The sequence below is a fragment of the Episyrphus balteatus genome, chromosome 1 (genome assembly GCF_945859705.1).
Source record: "Episyrphus balteatus chromosome 1, idEpiBalt1.1, whole genome shotgun sequence".
Classification (NCBI taxonomy): Eukaryota; Metazoa; Arthropoda; class Insecta; order Diptera; family Syrphidae; genus Episyrphus; species Episyrphus balteatus.
Genome location: NC_079134.1, coordinates 152,257,500 through 152,276,318, shown reverse-complemented (window position 1 = coordinate 152,276,318; position 18,819 = coordinate 152,257,500). Strand labels below are relative to the sequence as shown.

At 30.1% G+C, this 18,819-nt stretch overlaps 1 protein-coding gene across 1 annotated transcript in view; it reads left to right on the top strand.

Moving 5' to 3' along the window:
* LOC129912661 (semaphorin-2A-like) overlaps positions 1 to 18,819 on the top strand; it is a 157,529-nt gene that overhangs the window by 30,882 nt on the left and 107,828 nt on the right. Inside the window, exon 2 of the mRNA XM_055991012.1 lies at positions 4,270 to 5,427. Within this exon, the coding sequence (XP_055846987.1) occupies positions 5,280 to 5,427 (148 nt within the window). The 5' untranslated portion in view covers positions 4,270 to 5,279. The remainder of the gene's footprint in view (positions 1 to 4,269; positions 5,428 to 18,819) is intronic.

The window sequence follows — 18,819 nt, the reverse complement described above, 5'->3', positions numbered from 1 at the left end:
GAAGGAGGAGAATGATTCGAAAAGGGGTTGTATCTTGTATTTGTATTGCATTGTATCCTTGACGGGTGAATTGATTGTGCATGAATGAATGAAGAAGTAAAAAGAAAAAAAAATATCCAACAGCAGCAAGTAAGTTAATTCAAAAGAGTTGGCTTTTCTGACACAGGGTCTATATACTCTATACTAGCTGATGATGGTATTGAGTCAGCTTATAGATCTATACTGACTAAATGGCGATGGGTTATGTTGGCTGTTCGTCAGTTAGTTGTTGTTAAGCCCTTCTTGAAAGAAAAGGATTATATCGCTTGACTGCTGCTGTTGCTGACACAGGATATTCTCTATAAAATAACTGCAGACAGTCATCATTTTTTGTATTTTGTTGTTGTTGTTTGTTATTTGCAAAACATCAAAAAGATAAAATACAACATAATACCTACGTGCAAAGTGCAATCAGTTGAAGAAAAACGAGGGTTCAATATAGAAAAGTCCTGTCTCTGTAACTGGCAGTAAAAGTGGTTTTTGAGAAAAACCAAAATTTTAACCAAAAACATGCATAAAGAGGGTTTTGAAATATAATACAATGAGAGGTACAAGGTGATTATTTCTTTAATGGTGTTATTGTATTAGATGGGCGGTGGTGGTTTTGCGGACGTGGGCGTATTTTGACCAGATGGTTTTCTGAGGAATTATCATTTTTTTTCTAGAAATAACAATATGTCTTTATTTGGTTACTTAGGTAATTTTGGCATTCGAATGAATTTTACTAAGGGAAAGAAAGAAGTTTCTTCTAATGATGCATAGTGATGGGTACTATCGAATAAAAACTATCAAACTATCGATTGTTGTTAAATATTTAATCATTGGATAGTTTTAAATCATTCATTTATTTACTATTTTCATTCGAATAGTTTTTTTATTCGATTAGTTTTTTCATTCGATAGTTTTTTATTCGATAGGTTTTTCATTCGAATAGTTTGCTTAAACGATAGTTTTTTCATTTGAATAGTATTTTTATTCGATAGTTTATTCATTCGAATTGTTTTTTTATTCGATAGTTTTTTCATTAGAATAGTTTTCTAAAACGATAGTTTTTTCATTTGAATAGTTTTTTATTCGATAGTTTTTTCATTCGAATAGTTTATTTTTATTCGATAGTTTATTCATTCGAATAGTTTTTTTATTCGATAGTGTTTCAATTAGAATAGTTTTCTAAACGATAGTTTTTTCATTTGAATAGTTTTTATCCGATAGTTTATTCGATAGTTTTTATTCGGTAAATTTATTCGATAGTTTTTGTTCGAATGAATAAATGAATGAATGAACTATTCGATAGTTCAAATCTTTCAGTTACTAACTATCGATAGTTCAAATCATTCGATAGTTCCCATTACTAATTGATACATAGTAGATGAAAAAATCTGAGACTTTCCTTCTATTACGTTCTTAACCGACCTTTTCTAAAAACGTTTTAAAGCTCGAACTATCTAGATTTGAGGTCTTACAATGAAAACAATTTACAAGCAACGTGTTGTGCTCAATCCTATTAAATACGAACATTTTTTCGAAATTTTTTTTCCGGTTTCTTTTCTTTTTTGTCTATGAACTTGGAAAAAAATTTTCCAACTTAAACTTTTATTGGATCGGATAACTTATTCATTCAGCTTTCTTCTTTTCTTTTAAAGTTCGATACGGCTACTTCTTGCCGGCGACATCGAGCTTGCATCCTTTGATTGAACAAGAAAATTAAGGAGGGTTTTGAAATGTTGACTAAATTTCGTCCAAAAGTCAAATATTTTGAAAACAAATATTATTTTTTACATAAATTTAAAAAAAATCAAGAAAGAGCTTTTGAGATAATCAGGCTCAAAGTTTAAATTTGGAAAATTTTTGTTTCATGTTGGCATATGAAAATCTATTTTAATTCCTTGTATGTCCCACTCGTGACGTTGAAATGACTCATATGCATATTTTCAAATTTTTTGGTATGAAAAAGAATAGTTAGTAAATTTGAGAAATTGTACATTTTTGGTTTGAAAAATATTTTGTAAAAAAATTATAACTCCGGTTCCATTTGAGTTAATTTTTATTTTTTAAGTTTCCAATAAAACAGGGCTAATGATTTTTTTTTATTTAGTTCATCTCATTGATGTATTTTTTTTATATACCGTTTTCGAAAATTTTGAAAAACTCGTAGAAATAGAGTTCAGCGTTTAGGAGAAAAGATGAAAAAACGGTGTTGCGGGACCAATTTTTTCAGGTATAGATTTACCGTACTTTTAATCGTACTATTTTTTTTATTCTCTTTTGTTTATTGTGTAACTAAAATTTGATTATAAAATATGTTTCTGTCACTGATGCAAAAATGCTATTAAATGGGAGAGTTTTAAACAATATCACATTAAAATAATATCAAACTTTATGATTTTTCAAGAAAAATAGTCTTTTTTTAATTTAATTTTCTATGGAAATCACTGTTCTGCTAACTTGAATATTGTTCTTCAAAAAAAATCACCATGAATAAATTAATTACTCGATTAATTTTGAATTAAATGCTCCATTTTCCTGAAGCATTTTCCAGAAAAATTTCAATGAAATTCAAGCTATTAGAACATGGATTTGTGTGAAAAATAATTTTTTTTATTTCGGAAAATCTGTGAAATTCTTTATTAAAATAATTCCACTGGTCAATAATTTTCAACTTTTTAAAGTTCTAAAAAAGGTTTAAATGAAAAAAAATTTATGGATTTACGTTCATTAAGCCCAAAAATTATATTAGTTTCTTTCTAGAAGCTCCATTTTTTATATATGTATATATTCTTTCTTCTTTCAAATTTTGGGGATGATCTCACTAATTTCTTTTCTTATCATATGGGTTTAAAAATATTGAAATAGCTGATTTTTCTTGCTGAAAGGCTTGATTTTAACTGAAAAGACATAAGTAATTTTATGTTACTTATGAACATTTTAATTAGATCCCTAGAAAACTGTCATGCTTAATTCTTATTCATGGACGAAAAAAGGGCTATTAATAAGCTAGAAGTGATGTACGATGTTTCAAAACATAATGCATTTAATTTAAACAATATGTTTACATCAATATTTATAGTCTCTAAGAAATAAAAAGCTCTAAAATTGCTTTTAAAGATCAAATTATCAAAATAAATTATACAATGTATTTGCCATAATATTCCCTGTTTCCTATCCCAATAAATACCTACTAGCTAAACAAAACATGACCTTTAAATAGCCTTTTCCTGTAAAAGGTTCCTATTACATCTAATTGAGATACCTACAAAAAACAAAAAATTGTCATAAAAACTGTTATCCTTGCCTTCTTCCAGAAGATTTTCCTCCAAAAATATGCTCTTGTTACAATTACCTCTCAAATCCATGTATTTAGGTTAGATAAAAGTTGTTGTCTTCTTTTTTAATAAACTAAAAAGCATACCCACATTTTTTTTTTTTTGTTAGTATCTCCATAAGTCCGAAACTAGCTTATTATGCAATTACCCACCAGCATTAGAATCGTAGTACTTCTTTTATAAAATACTTTTATTGCTCACTCATTTATATAATTTTTTTTAGTAGTTGTGTTCTTTTGTATGGTCCTGCCAGAAGAGAGATAATCATGAATATCTACCTGCTGTTTTTTTTTATTTTTCTTGTGATGTAGTACAGTAGGTGTTCTACAAAAAAAAAAAATCAAAAGAGATAGAAGAAAAAAAAAAGAAAATTCCACCCAATTTAGTGCTATTTAAATGTTTCCTTGATCCATTTAGCTTGTCCTGCTTAGATAAACTCAACATAAACTTTATCCTCATTTGCTCCTGCCCGGCCTGCCTAAGTCCAAGGACCATTTTCATACAAAAGAAGAAATAAAAATAAAAAAACAAAAATCATGTTTCCTTCTATACAAAACTTCTTAAATATGTACATTCTCGTTGTAGTTTTTTGTGTGTATGAATTATTTTTTTTTTCTATTCACTCTTTAATTTGCATCCCCCCTCTCCCCGGCAGCGGTATGAAAATTGCACAAAATTACCGCCACGCTTTTGTTCGTGCTTTCTGCGGAATAGTATGAAAATTGTATAGAAAAAAAAAAAACTTCTTTTATTATTATTTTTTTATTTATATTTTCATTTCTTATAATTCCAGGATGCACCCTTGAAAATTTATTTTATAAATTTCCCAAAGTATACTTTTATGCGCAAAATCTCTCTCTCTTACAATTTGTTCCTTCACTTATTTTTATTATTTTTTTTTTTATAGGAAACAAATTTTCTGGATGAATTTATAAGGATATTCCAGTTATTCCCGTTATTCTAGCAGTTTTCTCTCATTTTTTGCACCTGTTCACTTGGAAGGACGATAACTCCACAAAACCGACTAAAAGAGAGAGAGAGATTGAGAGAAAAAAATAAGTATCAAACTTGCGCAATAGAAGCTCGCCCAATACTTACTGAACACATCCCGCGTAAAAGGATAATGTCCTTTTCGAATTATCATCATCATCATCCATTGAATTTGGAAGGAAAATTTTTGTGAAACAAGGTGTTTAATAACAAACGTCTGTGCGAGAATTTACTCAGTTCGTTTGCGGATACGGAAGTGCAAGGATATTTTACGGACAGAGAAATAAAAAATTTTTCAAAAAAAAATATTTTATTGCATGTGCAAATCGATGTTGTTGCCGTCCTTAAGATTTGTCTTCGTTTCGAAAATCGTAAAAGGATAATTCAAATAAGAAAAAACAAACTGAGATATATAAAAAAAAAAAACTAAATGCTCAATGTGAATTTGTTAAATTTTGATTTTTCTTATTTTTCGTTTTTAAAAGAAAATTTCAAAAAAATAAACAAAAAATATAAAAAATAAAATTGTGAATTAAAGTTGAAGAGGAAAAAAATGTAAATGCCCTTAGATCCTTGTCGAAGGATTTTTTGATTTTGATTTTTTATTTCGGTATTATTTTTTTTATTTTATACTTATCTCTGCCGTTGTTGCAATAAAATCAAAACTAAAGCGTTAAAGTGGTTTTTGTGTTTTATTATTTTATTTTGTCATCGTCCTTGTCGTTGAATGTGCGTGCCCTAAAGCTGCTTCAATACTTCGTCAGCTCGTCAATACTAAAGTGAAAAGATAAAAATATATCTTTATTATCTTCATACATATACCTACAAATAAAGATAAAAAAAAAAATATATAACAACAAAAGAAGAAATAAAAAAAAAAATCAGTAAAATAGGAATACCTTGAAAGAAAGAGATATCCTTGTGAAAATGTGTAAATACGTGATCAATTTGTGTGCACTGCTCGTGGTAACATTTGTGGATAACGTTTATTCGGATTACGAAAATACTTGGAACCTGTACTATGAACAGCCGTGTTGTGGAGCCTCCAGTGGCCATCATATAAGACATCACAGAGGTAAGTGTTTTGTAGGGAGACAACTTTAACTATATGAGAAGAGTCCTTGATCCTTGTTTGGATATATATTTTTTTTTTTTGATTTTCTGTGATTTTGTAACTTTTTTATTTGTCGAATATGGTTTATCATTTATGGGTTTGAGAGGGAGGACAACTCCTTAGTGAGTGCTAGGATCAAGATGAAGTTAGAAAAGAAGAAGACATATAGAAAGAGGAAAGACAAACAGACAGAGAAGAACATTTTTATATGAATTTTTCTTCGTTTTTATTTTTTTTTTGTCTTGTGACTTTTTGTGGTCTTATTCTTCTTCGTTCTATCCCTATGCTATGGGTCCCACTTGGCGACAATGATAATAATAAAACGGTTTTGCACTTTAACTGGACACAAAGGAGCAACTTAGAAGAAGATTAAGGGATGTTGTAAAAAAGAAGAAGAAATGGAAAAAGGATATGACTTTGACGTTTTCTTTCTTTTTTTTTACTTTCGTTTACTTAGTTTTTTTTGTTGTTGTTCTTCTTCTACTTTTTCGTTTTAGTTTTATTTGAATTGAACTTTTTTTTAATTTGGGTAAATTCTTATAAATTGATACAATTTACTGCAAAAAAGGAAAAAGAAAAATAAATAATTTCTTAAAGAAGAAATTCTAGGAAAATTTTAATTGTTCCAACTGTAAATAGTGCAGAGGGTTGTTGAAGGATATTCAAGACGGAGTTTGTACCTATTTATAGTTTTGTTTTTCCTTTTATTTCTACTATTATAACAAAGTTTTCATAGTTAGTGGAGCTTTAAAAACAGTAGTCTTTGGGAATTACAATTTCAAAGTTTTTTTGACGATATTACTAAAGGAAATAAAAGGGAAAAAACGAAGAATGGGGAAGTAGGAAACTCTTCGGAGTATTTTTAAGGCAAAATAGTAGGTTGGTAAAATGTAAAAGAAATCTGTAGGAAATTTTTTTGTTTCTTAAATTTTTTTAACTTGATAAATTTATGAGAAAAAAAAATTAATTTTAAATAGGTAGGTTACTTTTTGAAAGTTGTTCTTAGACTAAATAAAAGTTAAGATACACCCACTTATCCTATAAATAAGTAGGTTCTTATTAACATTTATAAACCTCCCTTAAAGGTAAATTAAATTTAGTTTGAATAAAATTTTCTTAGAATTTCTATACATTTTGATTTCAGGAACAAAAGGTTAAAAATAATTAAATAAATCTTATGGATTTTTTTTAAATTTTATAAAATTATAAAATATACCACTTATATTTTAAAAAATCTTAAATAACAACGAACTGTTACTGTATTGATTTGGTACATATTTTCCTTTTTTTTCTATTTTTTGGAAAAATCAAGTTAAATACTCGGTATACCTATGGTTCAAAGAAAAATTAATTCTTCTTTTGGTACTGATGACCATGTAGTCCAAAGTTGCTCTCGCAGTTCAGATTTTTTAAAATCTAATCCAATTTAAAATAAAAAAATCTTATAAATTTTGTGAATTTTTAATAATTGTTAATTTTTTAAAAACTAAAAATAAGAGTTCTGCAAAGCCACTAATGTCCCTTATAGTTACGGTGACCATCCGTCCCGGTTTACCCGGGACTGTCCCGTATTTCTATAGCTTGTCCCAGGTTTTTATTTTAGAAAACCGGGACGTATAAGAAGTGTCCCGTATTTTGCAAACTATCCCGTTTTTGTCCCGTATTTGCACATTCTCTGAGTTTTGTATTCAAAATTTTAAATACTTTGTATGGAGAACAAGAATACAGTGGTAGGGAAATAAAATTTTCTTTAATTTTTCAGCTTATTTTTTGAAAAGCTTCTCAATAATGAACAATGGGAATAAAGAAACCAGCTTCTTTTAAGAGCTTTCAAGGATATATCAAAAGATTAATTTAAGGCTTCACAATTTTAAAATCATATAAAATAAAAGCCAAAAAATAGCTCTTGCAATTTTGATTAAAAAACAAATACTATTTAACAGCAGAACCGTTTTTTTTTTTATATCTGACTATTTTGTAGCCGAATTAATTGATTTCAACGAAAATGTTACTCATAGAAACGTTTACCTTGATATCAAAACAAGGAATTATAAAGAAAATTCATTCAAAGAAAAATTAATTATTTTATTGAAAAATCAAAATTTTTTTGTTTGTTAGCTAATATTTTTCTTAAGAACATCATACATACTTTTTTTTAAAACCTTTATGTACATGTACAATGATCATTCGTAAATATAAAAAAACTTCCTCCAATGATTTTAATTATTATTTTTCAAATGAGAAATCAAGTTTTAAGTTTTGAGTTTGAAAATTTAATACAAAATAATAAATAAAAAGGAAAGCAAAGCTGAGAAAAATCTAATGATGTTTACCATCAGAAAATTGAAAAAATGGAGACCGATATTACCACTTTTACGAACGATATTTGCTATTTGAAAAATATGAACAAGTTATGAATTTCCTTTAATCCTTTATTTTTTGTCACTTATGTATGAAGCAATTTGCTTGGAACTGTTTGTTAAATTACACTGGTCAACAAAATTTAACTTTTTTTTTTGCCACAAGAACCAAAATATACTTTTCTAGATCTTTTTGGGTTGCTGAACTCGAATCCACAATCAGAAAAATTCTATTAGCTTGTCTTCTTTAAATATAACCGTTCTAAAAAAACCCTTTTTTTGCATTTTATAACGGAGGCTAATAGAATTTTTCTGATTGCAGATTCGAGTTCAGCAACCCAAAAATATCTACAACAGTATATTTTGGTACATGCTTATAATAATACCTTTAATTTGATATATCACACATAACGGTGCGTGCTCTACAAGTTACACAATGTTAAATTGAATAACTTGAAAAATACTTCAAAACACCTGTGGAGATTTGTTGACGAAGACCAGCGTCCAGTGTAGGATGGTTGGCTTTAAAAAATTCTTACTTTTTTTGTACGCATCGTAGAAATATGATTGAAGCGTCATAAAAAAGATAAATAAATAAGCTTTCAGATGATCTAAAATTCATTATTGGTTGTCTTTATAAAAAAATGAATTTATAGGTGATGGAAGAAATAAAAGATAGATTTTTTCGATTTTTTTTCAAGAAAAATTAGTTTTTAAGGTTTCACTTCTGCCACGTGTGAATTGCACACATGATTTTTTTTAATACTTATGGCTTAATAAATAAAAACTTTTAATGTTAACTTAGTCAAAAAAATTGTATCATTTATTTTTTTTTTTTCTCTCACGAAATCTTATAAAACATTATATTTGAAGACATTTGTTTACTAACCTGCTTTTCCACTGGGACTCGAAATCGAGTTATTTCACTTGCCGGCTTGTCTCCAAAATTGTAAATTTCTTTATTCCTCGCAAGCTAATGTACACTACTGAACCCCATAAAAAAAAAACAAGAAAGTATGGGCTGGATTGAAACCCAGAACCTCTAACTAAAGTGTATAAAAAAAATTTTAGTATTTTTTTCTAGCATTATTTTCCTCTTATTATAATTCACATCAGCTACCTATTAACTTCTCTATAAAGATTAAACAAAATAAAACTCATTAAGAAGTAAGTAAGAAGAAGTAAGAAGTTAAAAGTTCTTCGAGAAACCGAATATGAAGGGTCTTTTAGTTTTTGAAGCCTTTAATGCAGTTTGACAGGAAAATATGTCAATGATTTGTTTTTCGAAATACTGTTTTTAGGTAGAAAAAAAAAACTATTTTGTAGTTGAGACTCCACAAAGTGACTTTTTCGATCGTTCAACTTTTAAACATGAAAGAAATACCTTTAACTTAAACTCATCTTTTTTCTTTTCCCCTTTCTTTCAAATAAAACTTGTGAGCTTTCTAAAATGATTCTTTCTGCACGATTGCATATCAAAAACCATCATTTGCCATTTGTACCTACAACTTGTACATTTGGTACAGGCGCGAATCATGTGTCAAATACCAGCAATTGTTTTTTTTTTTGAATTTTTAAACAACAAAGTTTAAAAAAAAAAACCCTCCCAAGAATGAGTTAGAACCTATTCAATTGTACCTCATCATTTCGTTTCTTTACCCAGTGGTTTATTCCGAAAAATTGGAAGTTCCTACGTGTCTGAACCTTTTCTGCTCCCCAACGAAAAAAAAAAAATTCGTCCCTTTTTTTCAGTTGTTGTTGTTTTCTTCCAGAAAACAAACTTCGTTTTTTTCTTTTTCTTTTAACTCCATTATTTGTACTTCAAAGGGTGTCTCGCCGCCTCATTGTTCTATTCTCTAGCTGTGTGCCATTGCATTTTCGCAGAGTTTAAAAGTTTAAAAATGGGGGGATTCGAAAGAAAAAAAAAATCCTTGGATCAGCATTTAGTTTAAACCGTAAAAACTCAGAAACACCAAAAAGGACGAAAGAGAAGCAAAAAAAAAAAATAACGAAGGAATAGAAAGTTGCTTAATGCTTGTACCCTTCATCACCGGTATAATACCGGGAAGCAGGCCATGCGGATTCATGCTGATAAGCTGATGGGGTCTTTGGGGGGGAACTTTTCTGCTAATTTAACTCCTATCCTTTGAGATTTTTGTTCCATTTCGTTTCAAAAATAAAAAAAAAAATATATATATACATAAAAAACTCTCCTGCATCTCTCTTGAAGATGAAGAAGAAGGCAAAAAGTAAGATGAGAAATAAAAAAAAAAAATGAGTAAAACAACTTTATGTGGTAAAGTTGTTATCACGATGTTCTTGTTGTCGTTTTCGTGCTGCGGGGTGGCCGACTTCCTATAAGGATATATGAACTGTACCGTTGGCTTACCTTACCAGCAACACACACCGACACACAATCACAACGCAATTACCCCCTTAAATCGATGGTTAATTACTTTTGTTGTTTGTTACTGGGTTTGTTGTTATTATTGTTGTTTTTTTTTTTGTATTTTTCGAAATTTTATACTCCCCTCGCGCAATTTTTTCCATTTCTTTGTGTGTTAAGTAAAACCACCTACATACCACAGCAATCGGTGTGGTGGGGTTCATTATTATCATCAAACTTCAAGAAGAAAACTTTTTTGAAGCCTTTTATTTTTTTTTTTGCTATACCCTCATAGTGGCGATGTGGTTGTGGCGATAATAATGTTGACGGGCGTGGAAAAATGGTTCATTTTCGAATCTATACCACCCTATCGTGTAGGGGTAGCCTTGGTATGTAGGTGTACAATAAGTAGTATCCTACACACGTAGTAAAAGTTTGTTTAAGGATAATAATACCAATATAGAACTGCTGGCCCGCCGAAAATTTAGCAATTTTCTCCCTGTTTTTTTTTCCTCGTCTGCTCTTACCTTTGGATTGCTTTTCTTTAATTAACCGGGTAAACATGGCGGGTTTATTGCATTTTTTATTTTATTTTTTGTAGGAAGGAAGGTATCAACGTACTACTTCAGGCTTTTGTCTGGAAAGTTTGTTTGAGTTGTGTGTTTTTTTTTTGTTTTTGCATTTTAATGAAGAACTACGAGCTATCGACCAACTTATACAAAGTAGTCATTTAGGTTTATTTTTGGGACAATGTCCTAAGTCACTAAGTTATAATCTTAATTTTATGTCCTTTTTTTGTTTTGTTTATAAATCTTGAATTATGTACAAATGGGGTCTTTGGAATAAAAAGCAATTTCTTGTTATCAAGAGTTAAAATTTAATAAAGATAACATCAACTAAGTATAGGTACAGCATATTCCCTACACTTTCATAGAACAACTAAGTATTTGAATTTATTGCAGTTACCTACCTACATTATGTGAGTTGATTTTGTCTACAATTTCACTTAAATTTCATCGAGTCCGACGAAACTTTGCAGCATTCTAACTCAGAAAGGTTCAAAGGTAGGGATACATTTAAATTTCCTTTTACATAGCCAATAGTAGAATGTCCAGCTTTAAGCTTAAATTTTTCATTAATCAAACTTATAAAGTCTTACCTAGGCTATATAAACCAGAATCGGGCTAAGTTTAGAGTTTTTTTTTTATTTCCAATGCGAAAATAATTGCGTTCAGTAAAAAATTTACAAAAATAAAAAAAAACCTACTTAAACCTACTTAACTAACCTACTTAATTCACAATTATGGTAGGTAGTGAATTTACCTCAAACTCGATATTTAGTTAACAAAGGCTACAAATCAACCAAATCAGCTGAAAAGTTCGATTTCGAAGAAGAATTCCGATCAAAGTAAAAAATAAATAGCACAATATTAATAAGAGCTTCCTACAAAGGACTACTAGTTGAGGTCCTTAGTAAATGAATGCTCAATAAAATTATCCTGTTTCAGTGACAGCAAAAATTAATCAATTACACTTTCAGTGACAGACACAACACCAGCAATAAATTAATTTGAAAATTTCATTGAAAATCATGTAATATATGGCTTTTCCGAAACAGAAGAAATTTTCAAATTTATTCTTCAAAATTTAAGCTATAAACTATTAGAACACATACCCAACATTCCAATTCACATGAGGCGTTAAACATTATTTCAAAATAAATGTTTAAAATACTGTTTCTCAGATGAAGAAAAAGTCACATTTTATCAAAAAAATTTTATAAATAATTCATTTTGTCTTGTATGGTCAAGATTTTTCAAAACACCCTGTATTTTCTTCTTTTATTTGGTGCTTTTATGATCCCGTTGTCAAGGGGATCATAACTCTCCCAAGTGTCTGCTTCACATAAGTGATCCACCTGTGGAATTCAACATTGAAGCTAACTTATCCGCATCTTGCTGAAGAATAAAAAGGACTTACGTTGAAACTGGCGAGAATTGACTATTAACTGAGATCGCCCGCCTGTGTAAATAAGTTTTCAAAAGCTGTTCTATTCTTAGACAAAAAAAAATCAAATCAATAACTTCTTTAGAAACAAAACTAATAAAATTTCATTGAATATCAAGTAATTAATTTCTTTTTCAAAACAGAAGAAATTTTCAACTTTTTCTTTCAAAATTTGAACACAGAACTATTAAGGCTCTTACCTAACACCCCAATTCACATGAGGCATTAAACATTATTTCAAAATAATTATTTAAAATACTGTTTCTCAGATGATGAAAAAGTTATATTTTATCAAAAAAATTTATAAAAAATTCATTTTATCTTTTTTTTTTTGTCAATAAGTTTCAAAACACCCTATTCTTCTTCTTTTTCTTCTGCACTGTTATTATCTCGATGTCGAGGTGATCAAAACTTTTCCACGTTTCTGTTTCACATAAGTGATCCACCTTTGGGGTTTAGCTTTGAAGCTAAACTTATCCGCATTTAAGAACAAAATGGACTTCTCTGAAACTGGCTAGAATATACTATTAACCGAGACCGCCCGCCTGAATCTTTAGTAAATAAATGTTCAAAAACAGTTCTTTTACTTCACGGAAAAAAAAATCAAATAAATGGCTTTTCCGAAACAGAAGAAATTTTCAAATTTTTTCTTAAAAATTTTAGCTATCAACTATTAGAACACATACCCAACATTCCAATTCACATGAGGCGTTAAACATTATTTGAAAATAAATTTTTAAAATACACTTTCTCACATGAAGAAAAAGTCATATTTTATACAAAATTCTTATGAAAAATTCATTTTGTCTTTCTTTTGTCAAGAAGTTTCAAAACACTCTATAACTTCTTCCTTTTATCCGGCGATGTTATGATCTCAATGTCGAGGGGATAATAACTCTCCCACATATCTGCTTAACACAAGTGATCCACCTGTGGGGCTCAACTCTTCCGCTAAAGAATAAAAAGGACTTGTTCTGAAATTGGTTGGAATAGACCATTAATCGAGATACCCCACTTGAATACTTAGTAAATAAATGTTCAAAACAATTCTATTCTTTGAGATTAAAAAAATCAAAGCAATAACTGTTTCAGCGACAAAATTAACAAATTTTCATTGAATATAATGTGATTAATGGCTTTTCGAAACAGAAGAAATTTTCAACTTTTTCCTTCAAATTATACACCTAGAACTATTAAAACACATACTTAGCACCCTAATACACATCAAGTGTTAAACATTATTTCAAAATAAATGTTGTAAATACTGCTTCTCAGATGAAGAAAAAGTCACATTTTATCAAAAATTCTTATAAAATATTCATTTTGTCTTCTTTTGTTTGTCAAGAAGTTTCAAAAATGCCCAATAAAAATTAATAATTTAACTTTGAAAGTTAACTTATCTGCATATCTTTCTCAAAATACAAAAGGGACTTAACACTTCCTGTATGCTTAAATTTATAACAAGAAAGGCTGTTTTTTGTTGTAATAAATCGTGACTATTTACGTGAATTCGGCACATAAAACTTGATGAAATATTATCTTAGCCCTACTATAAAAACCTCCAAGTATACACACACCCATCATGTGTTGGAAAAGAACAAAAAAAAAAAAAAAATAAATAAAATATAGAGGGATATATTCTCTAAAGTCCTCGTCTTAGAGGCTCAAACACGTTTGTTAAAAAAAAAAAAAGCCAAGCCTCATAGACTACTCCAAGACGGGAAATTTTCATTCAAAAAAGGGTGGCAATAGCGGCAGGCAGATTGTATATTAATTTTTCTGTGTGTAGCACACATATAAAAAGCAATTTTCGGCAAGGATTTTAGTTTATTTTTTTTTCACCGAGGATAACATATTTTTATGAGGATAACGTCCTTTTGTGTCAGAAGAATGTAACACACAGTCTGATAACATGCGAATAGATCTCTCTACCTAAAAACTTTCACTCCCACTCAGTCGTCGGTGTTGTGTGTCCTGGAGTCCTGCTAACCCATACAACAAATGATGAATGCGACGCACCGATATCAAAAGAATTTCGTGTTGACAGTAAACATTCGTTTAAGCTGTGTGAAAACACGCAATATTATTATCCTTTTTTTGCTGTTAGTGTTGTTGGTGTTGTGTGTCGTTTTTGTTGGTGTTGTTAGAAAGCAAATTTGTTGTATTCATCCTTTTTTTTTTGCTGTTGTTGGTTGATAAGGGGATGGAGGTTAGTAATGGGAGGTGTGGATAACGTAGGAGTGTGAAGGATCAAGTCGTTTTTGGACGGCTCGACTCAAGGTGCGTGTTGAATAGCTACAAGTGCCAGCTTACAATGTCCGTAACATACACAAAAAACTCGCTCTCTCTCAAGGTGTAAATAAATAATCAGCTTTTGTTAGCTTCAACGAGTTGCGTTTTGTCACGATTCACGAATTTTCTTTCATTTTTTTTTTTTTTTTCGAAAGAAAAGGAGAAGGTCCTGCCAAAGAGATATGAGTTGGAGTTAGAGGTACAAAAGAGTTATAGGTTTTTTATTTCAATGAAATGTTTTGTGTAAGGAAAAAAAACATGAATACTTTGTGTTGTGTATTATGAATAGGCTGCTGCTTTGTGTGTAATAAAAATTCATTATCCTTCTTGTCGTCCTTTTGTATGTGGTTCTATTTTCTTTTTTTTTATGAGATATGAAACCTTTCATAAAATAGTAAGCACGATATGAAAAATAGTTACACGTTGCTGAATTAGGCATATAAAAGAGAGAGAGAGAAGAAGGAATATTGTTCTATATGATCTGTTGAAAGTATCGTTAAACAAAGGTCCTTGAAAAAAAAAAACTTAGAAAAAAAAAATTTTCTAAAAGAAGGTAGAACGAGTTGAGTAAAGTTTGTTTTAATTGTAGCTTTTTTATATTCATTTCTCGCGCACTTAAAAAGTCTCGCGGAACGCGCGCGTGGTCTAATTAGGTTTGTAGGTATATTTTTTTTTTTTTTTTTACATGAAAATTCATCATTTGCCTTATTAATGTTTACAAGGAGGAGCTCTCTTTTATATGACCCGTTTTTTCTTGGGAGTTTTATACCCTTTCCCTACAAAATACGTAAAGGTTTTTATGCGTATAAAGGTATGTTAGAGGTAAGTTTTGTTCACCTAGTTTTTTATTGCTTCAGAAATGAGTTGAGTCTTTTTACTTCATTCTGAAGAACGCGTGTCAGCTGGCAATGTTCACAAGTTTAATAGAAAGTCTAACAAAACAGTAAAAAAAGGGGTAAAGAACCTACTTCTGCCTAGACTCTTGTGCAAATGAAGTTATACGAAGGTAGTTATAGGTGGCGCTAGGGTAGGTATTGGAGGAAAGTTGAAGTTGAGAAAGAAAAAAAAGAGGTCCTTGTCTGTGCTTTAGTATGGTTATTTATGACTGCAAAAGTGCGATTAATATTTTTAAGTTGTTTTAGTTCAGTATAGTACACATATACAAACACAACAAAACACAGAACTTTTAGCGCAAGGTTTTATGAATGGTCCTTTTTTAGTTTGCTAAGTACCCTATTTTTCTATATTTTCTACCGCTGCTTTTTCTGTTTGGTACTGCTGAATAAGGAGATTAATTGCTGTTGTTTCCTTTTACGAACTGTTTTCTTTTTGCTGGTTTTTTCTTCTATTTTTTTCATAAGTCCTTTAAATGGAAGATACTAAAGTGTACCAAACCAGCAAGGTACATATTATGAACGAAGGAATATATTAATGAGAATATGAATGGCTGCTGCTGTTGCTGTTTGCTGGTGCCAAAGACCTGGATGTTTTTGGAGGTGGTAAAAGGATAATTACCAACAGTAAGGTAACAGAAGAAGAGGGTGGTTTTATTTGGTTTGGTTTACTTCTAACACAAGTTATAGGTAAGAAGAATGAGAAATGTATATAAATATCTTTTGTCTGTGTGGTATAAGTAATTTTTGTGTTAAACAATTTGTCGAATTATGGTTTTTTTTTTTTTACTCTTTGAAAAAGTAGTATCAGTGGGTATTAAATTTTGTGTGAAAATTGTGGTGCGTGAGCAAAAGTTTGTATTTCTTTATCATTTCCCCTTTTTTCTTTCTCATTCTATTCTTTTATATTAGTTTTAATTGAAAAATTTTGTGTTCCATCAGGTCATTTTTGGTTGAAGAGAGAGTGGTAATTAAAAATTGAAAAATTTCTGTCATTAAATTTAATTGCTTAGAAAATTATAATAATTTTTTTTTTATCACAGCATGAAGAAAATGGTAATTAAAATATATTTGAAATAAGATGGGGAAAAACTTGAAGTTCTAATGGAAATGAATTATTTAGAAATGGGAAAATGCATTTTTTGTGTGGGGATAGTGGAGGAAATCACCTGCTGACGGATTGGGGTAAATTTTAATTATCATAGCTGTCGTTCAGATAATGTTTGAGATATTGATATGGTTTTTGAAGGAGAAACCAGCAGGATAGAAGGATATATGAAGAGGAAATTTTAATGACGTATAGCTATTTGATATTTTTGGAAAAGGACAAAAGTGTTGAAAAGATAATTAGTAGTTTCGAAATTTAAATATAGATTTGCTTCTTTATCACTTTTAAAAGCTGTTGATATTTTTGTGATTATAAATGGGGTAGGAAATAGCAGACGGCTATCGGTGTTAATTATAGCTAAACTTTGTTCCTCTAAAATGTTGATTTTTAGTTATAAAAAAATGATATGAACAATGTACATATTTATGTATAATTCTCTATATTGTTTGAAAAGCTTGAAATTTTCGGACTTTCAACAATTTTTTGATACAAGGCTCTTAGATTCAAGAATTGATGAAAACCGAAAACCACCGAAAGGTCGCTAAAATAGTTTTGAACGATATGCGTGTGCCGTTAAGGAAAACGCGACTTCATGGAGATAAGTAGTGTCTTCACTGCGCAAAAAAGGCTCCAAGAGAAGATGGGACATCATGAAGAACAAATGTCTTCATATAGTAAAAACGTTTCAAACGGAGATGCGATTTCATGAAGAAAAAGTATCTTCATGAAGTAAAAAGGCTTCAAAAGGAGATGCGACTTCATGAAGAAAAACTTTCTTCGTGGCGTAAAAAAGCTTCAAAGGGAGATGCGACTTCATGAAGAAAAAGTTTCTTCATGGCGTAAACAGACTTCCAAGGGAGATGCGATTTTATGAAGAAAAAGTGTCTTCATGGCGTAAACAGACTTCAAAGTGAGATGCGACTTCATGCAAAAAAAAGTCTATTCATAGCGTAAAAAGGCTTCTCAAGGAGATGCGACTTCATGAAAATAAAGCATCTTTATAGAAGTGAAAAATGTTAATATGATTCATCTTCCATTTAAACTCCTTTCTAAGAATTCTCCCTTTGTTAAAAAAAAAAATAATAAAAATACAAGCTTTTTTTGAAAGTTCCTGGAAAACTCTCTGATTCATCTGAAATTCCGCCTATATAAATGAGCAATCGAATTGAATTTGAGATCAAGATTATTCGAGTGTTTTTATTATGTACCCACTATTTTATTATCATGGTCTTCTAAGAAGTTGAGAAGTTTTATTTTTTTTTTCCTTTAGACCGACATTATAAGTTGAAATTTCAATTTTCACCCTCTGTTTAATACAAATTCACATATGTGGGTGCATAAATTATATTTCACTAAACGAGGTCATGAAGTGTATTCTCGACAAGTATCCAGTACGAGTAGGTACCTATATCTCCGCACATATTTCCTTGAAAACAAACAAAAAGAAAAAAAAAATTCTTCCCTTGTTTCTGTCATCTCGTCTTGTGTGAAAGACAAAAGACATCGATATAAATTTTAATGCATATCTTATTTTAACGCACCACCACTAAAAACACAAACACCTAGGACCATAATGTAACAAAAAAAAAAACAGTTAGAATCTTTTCTTTTTTGTTTGTTTGGATCGTTGTGAGGGTCTTATTTTATGAATGCAAATGAATTTGACTATAAACAGCCCCAAAGTACCGTTGGCGTTGTTTGGGGGTCATATAGTCTCACAATATCCTCTTGCCCTTTTAGCACTCATACGTCATGATATAATAAAAATGGCTTCCGGATATAACTTCTTTTGCGGTTCTTTCTTCGATTTTTTTCATATTTTTTTTTTGTTCTTTTCACATTCCAAGAAATTAGCTGTACTTTTAACATATTTGATATTTTCATGAGGAGGGGCAAAGGGATGATGGGGAGAGGATGGAATAAAAGTTTGTGTGTTCATTTTGCCATAGCAAAAACTTTGCAATACCATTATAAATACGCGATGAGATTCCCTAACGCACCCCATATTTACCAACCCCCCCCCCTACCCCTCCTCACCACCTACACATTTTATGCTGTGAATATTGTAAGTAATTTGATCTCTAGAGCAGAGTATCAAAATTCAAAAAAAAAATACTTTTACATCTATAAAATGTGCGAGCGTGGTTTGAAGGTGAGAGTGCGAGAGGGGATACTAAGGGTGGTTGGGGGTTGTTAAGTTTAACTGTTGCTCGAACCATTTATTTTTTTTTTTTTGGTCTCTTGAGTAGGAATATTATTGTGTGCTCAACTAAGTGTTGCTAAAGATAGATAAGATACGAATAAAAT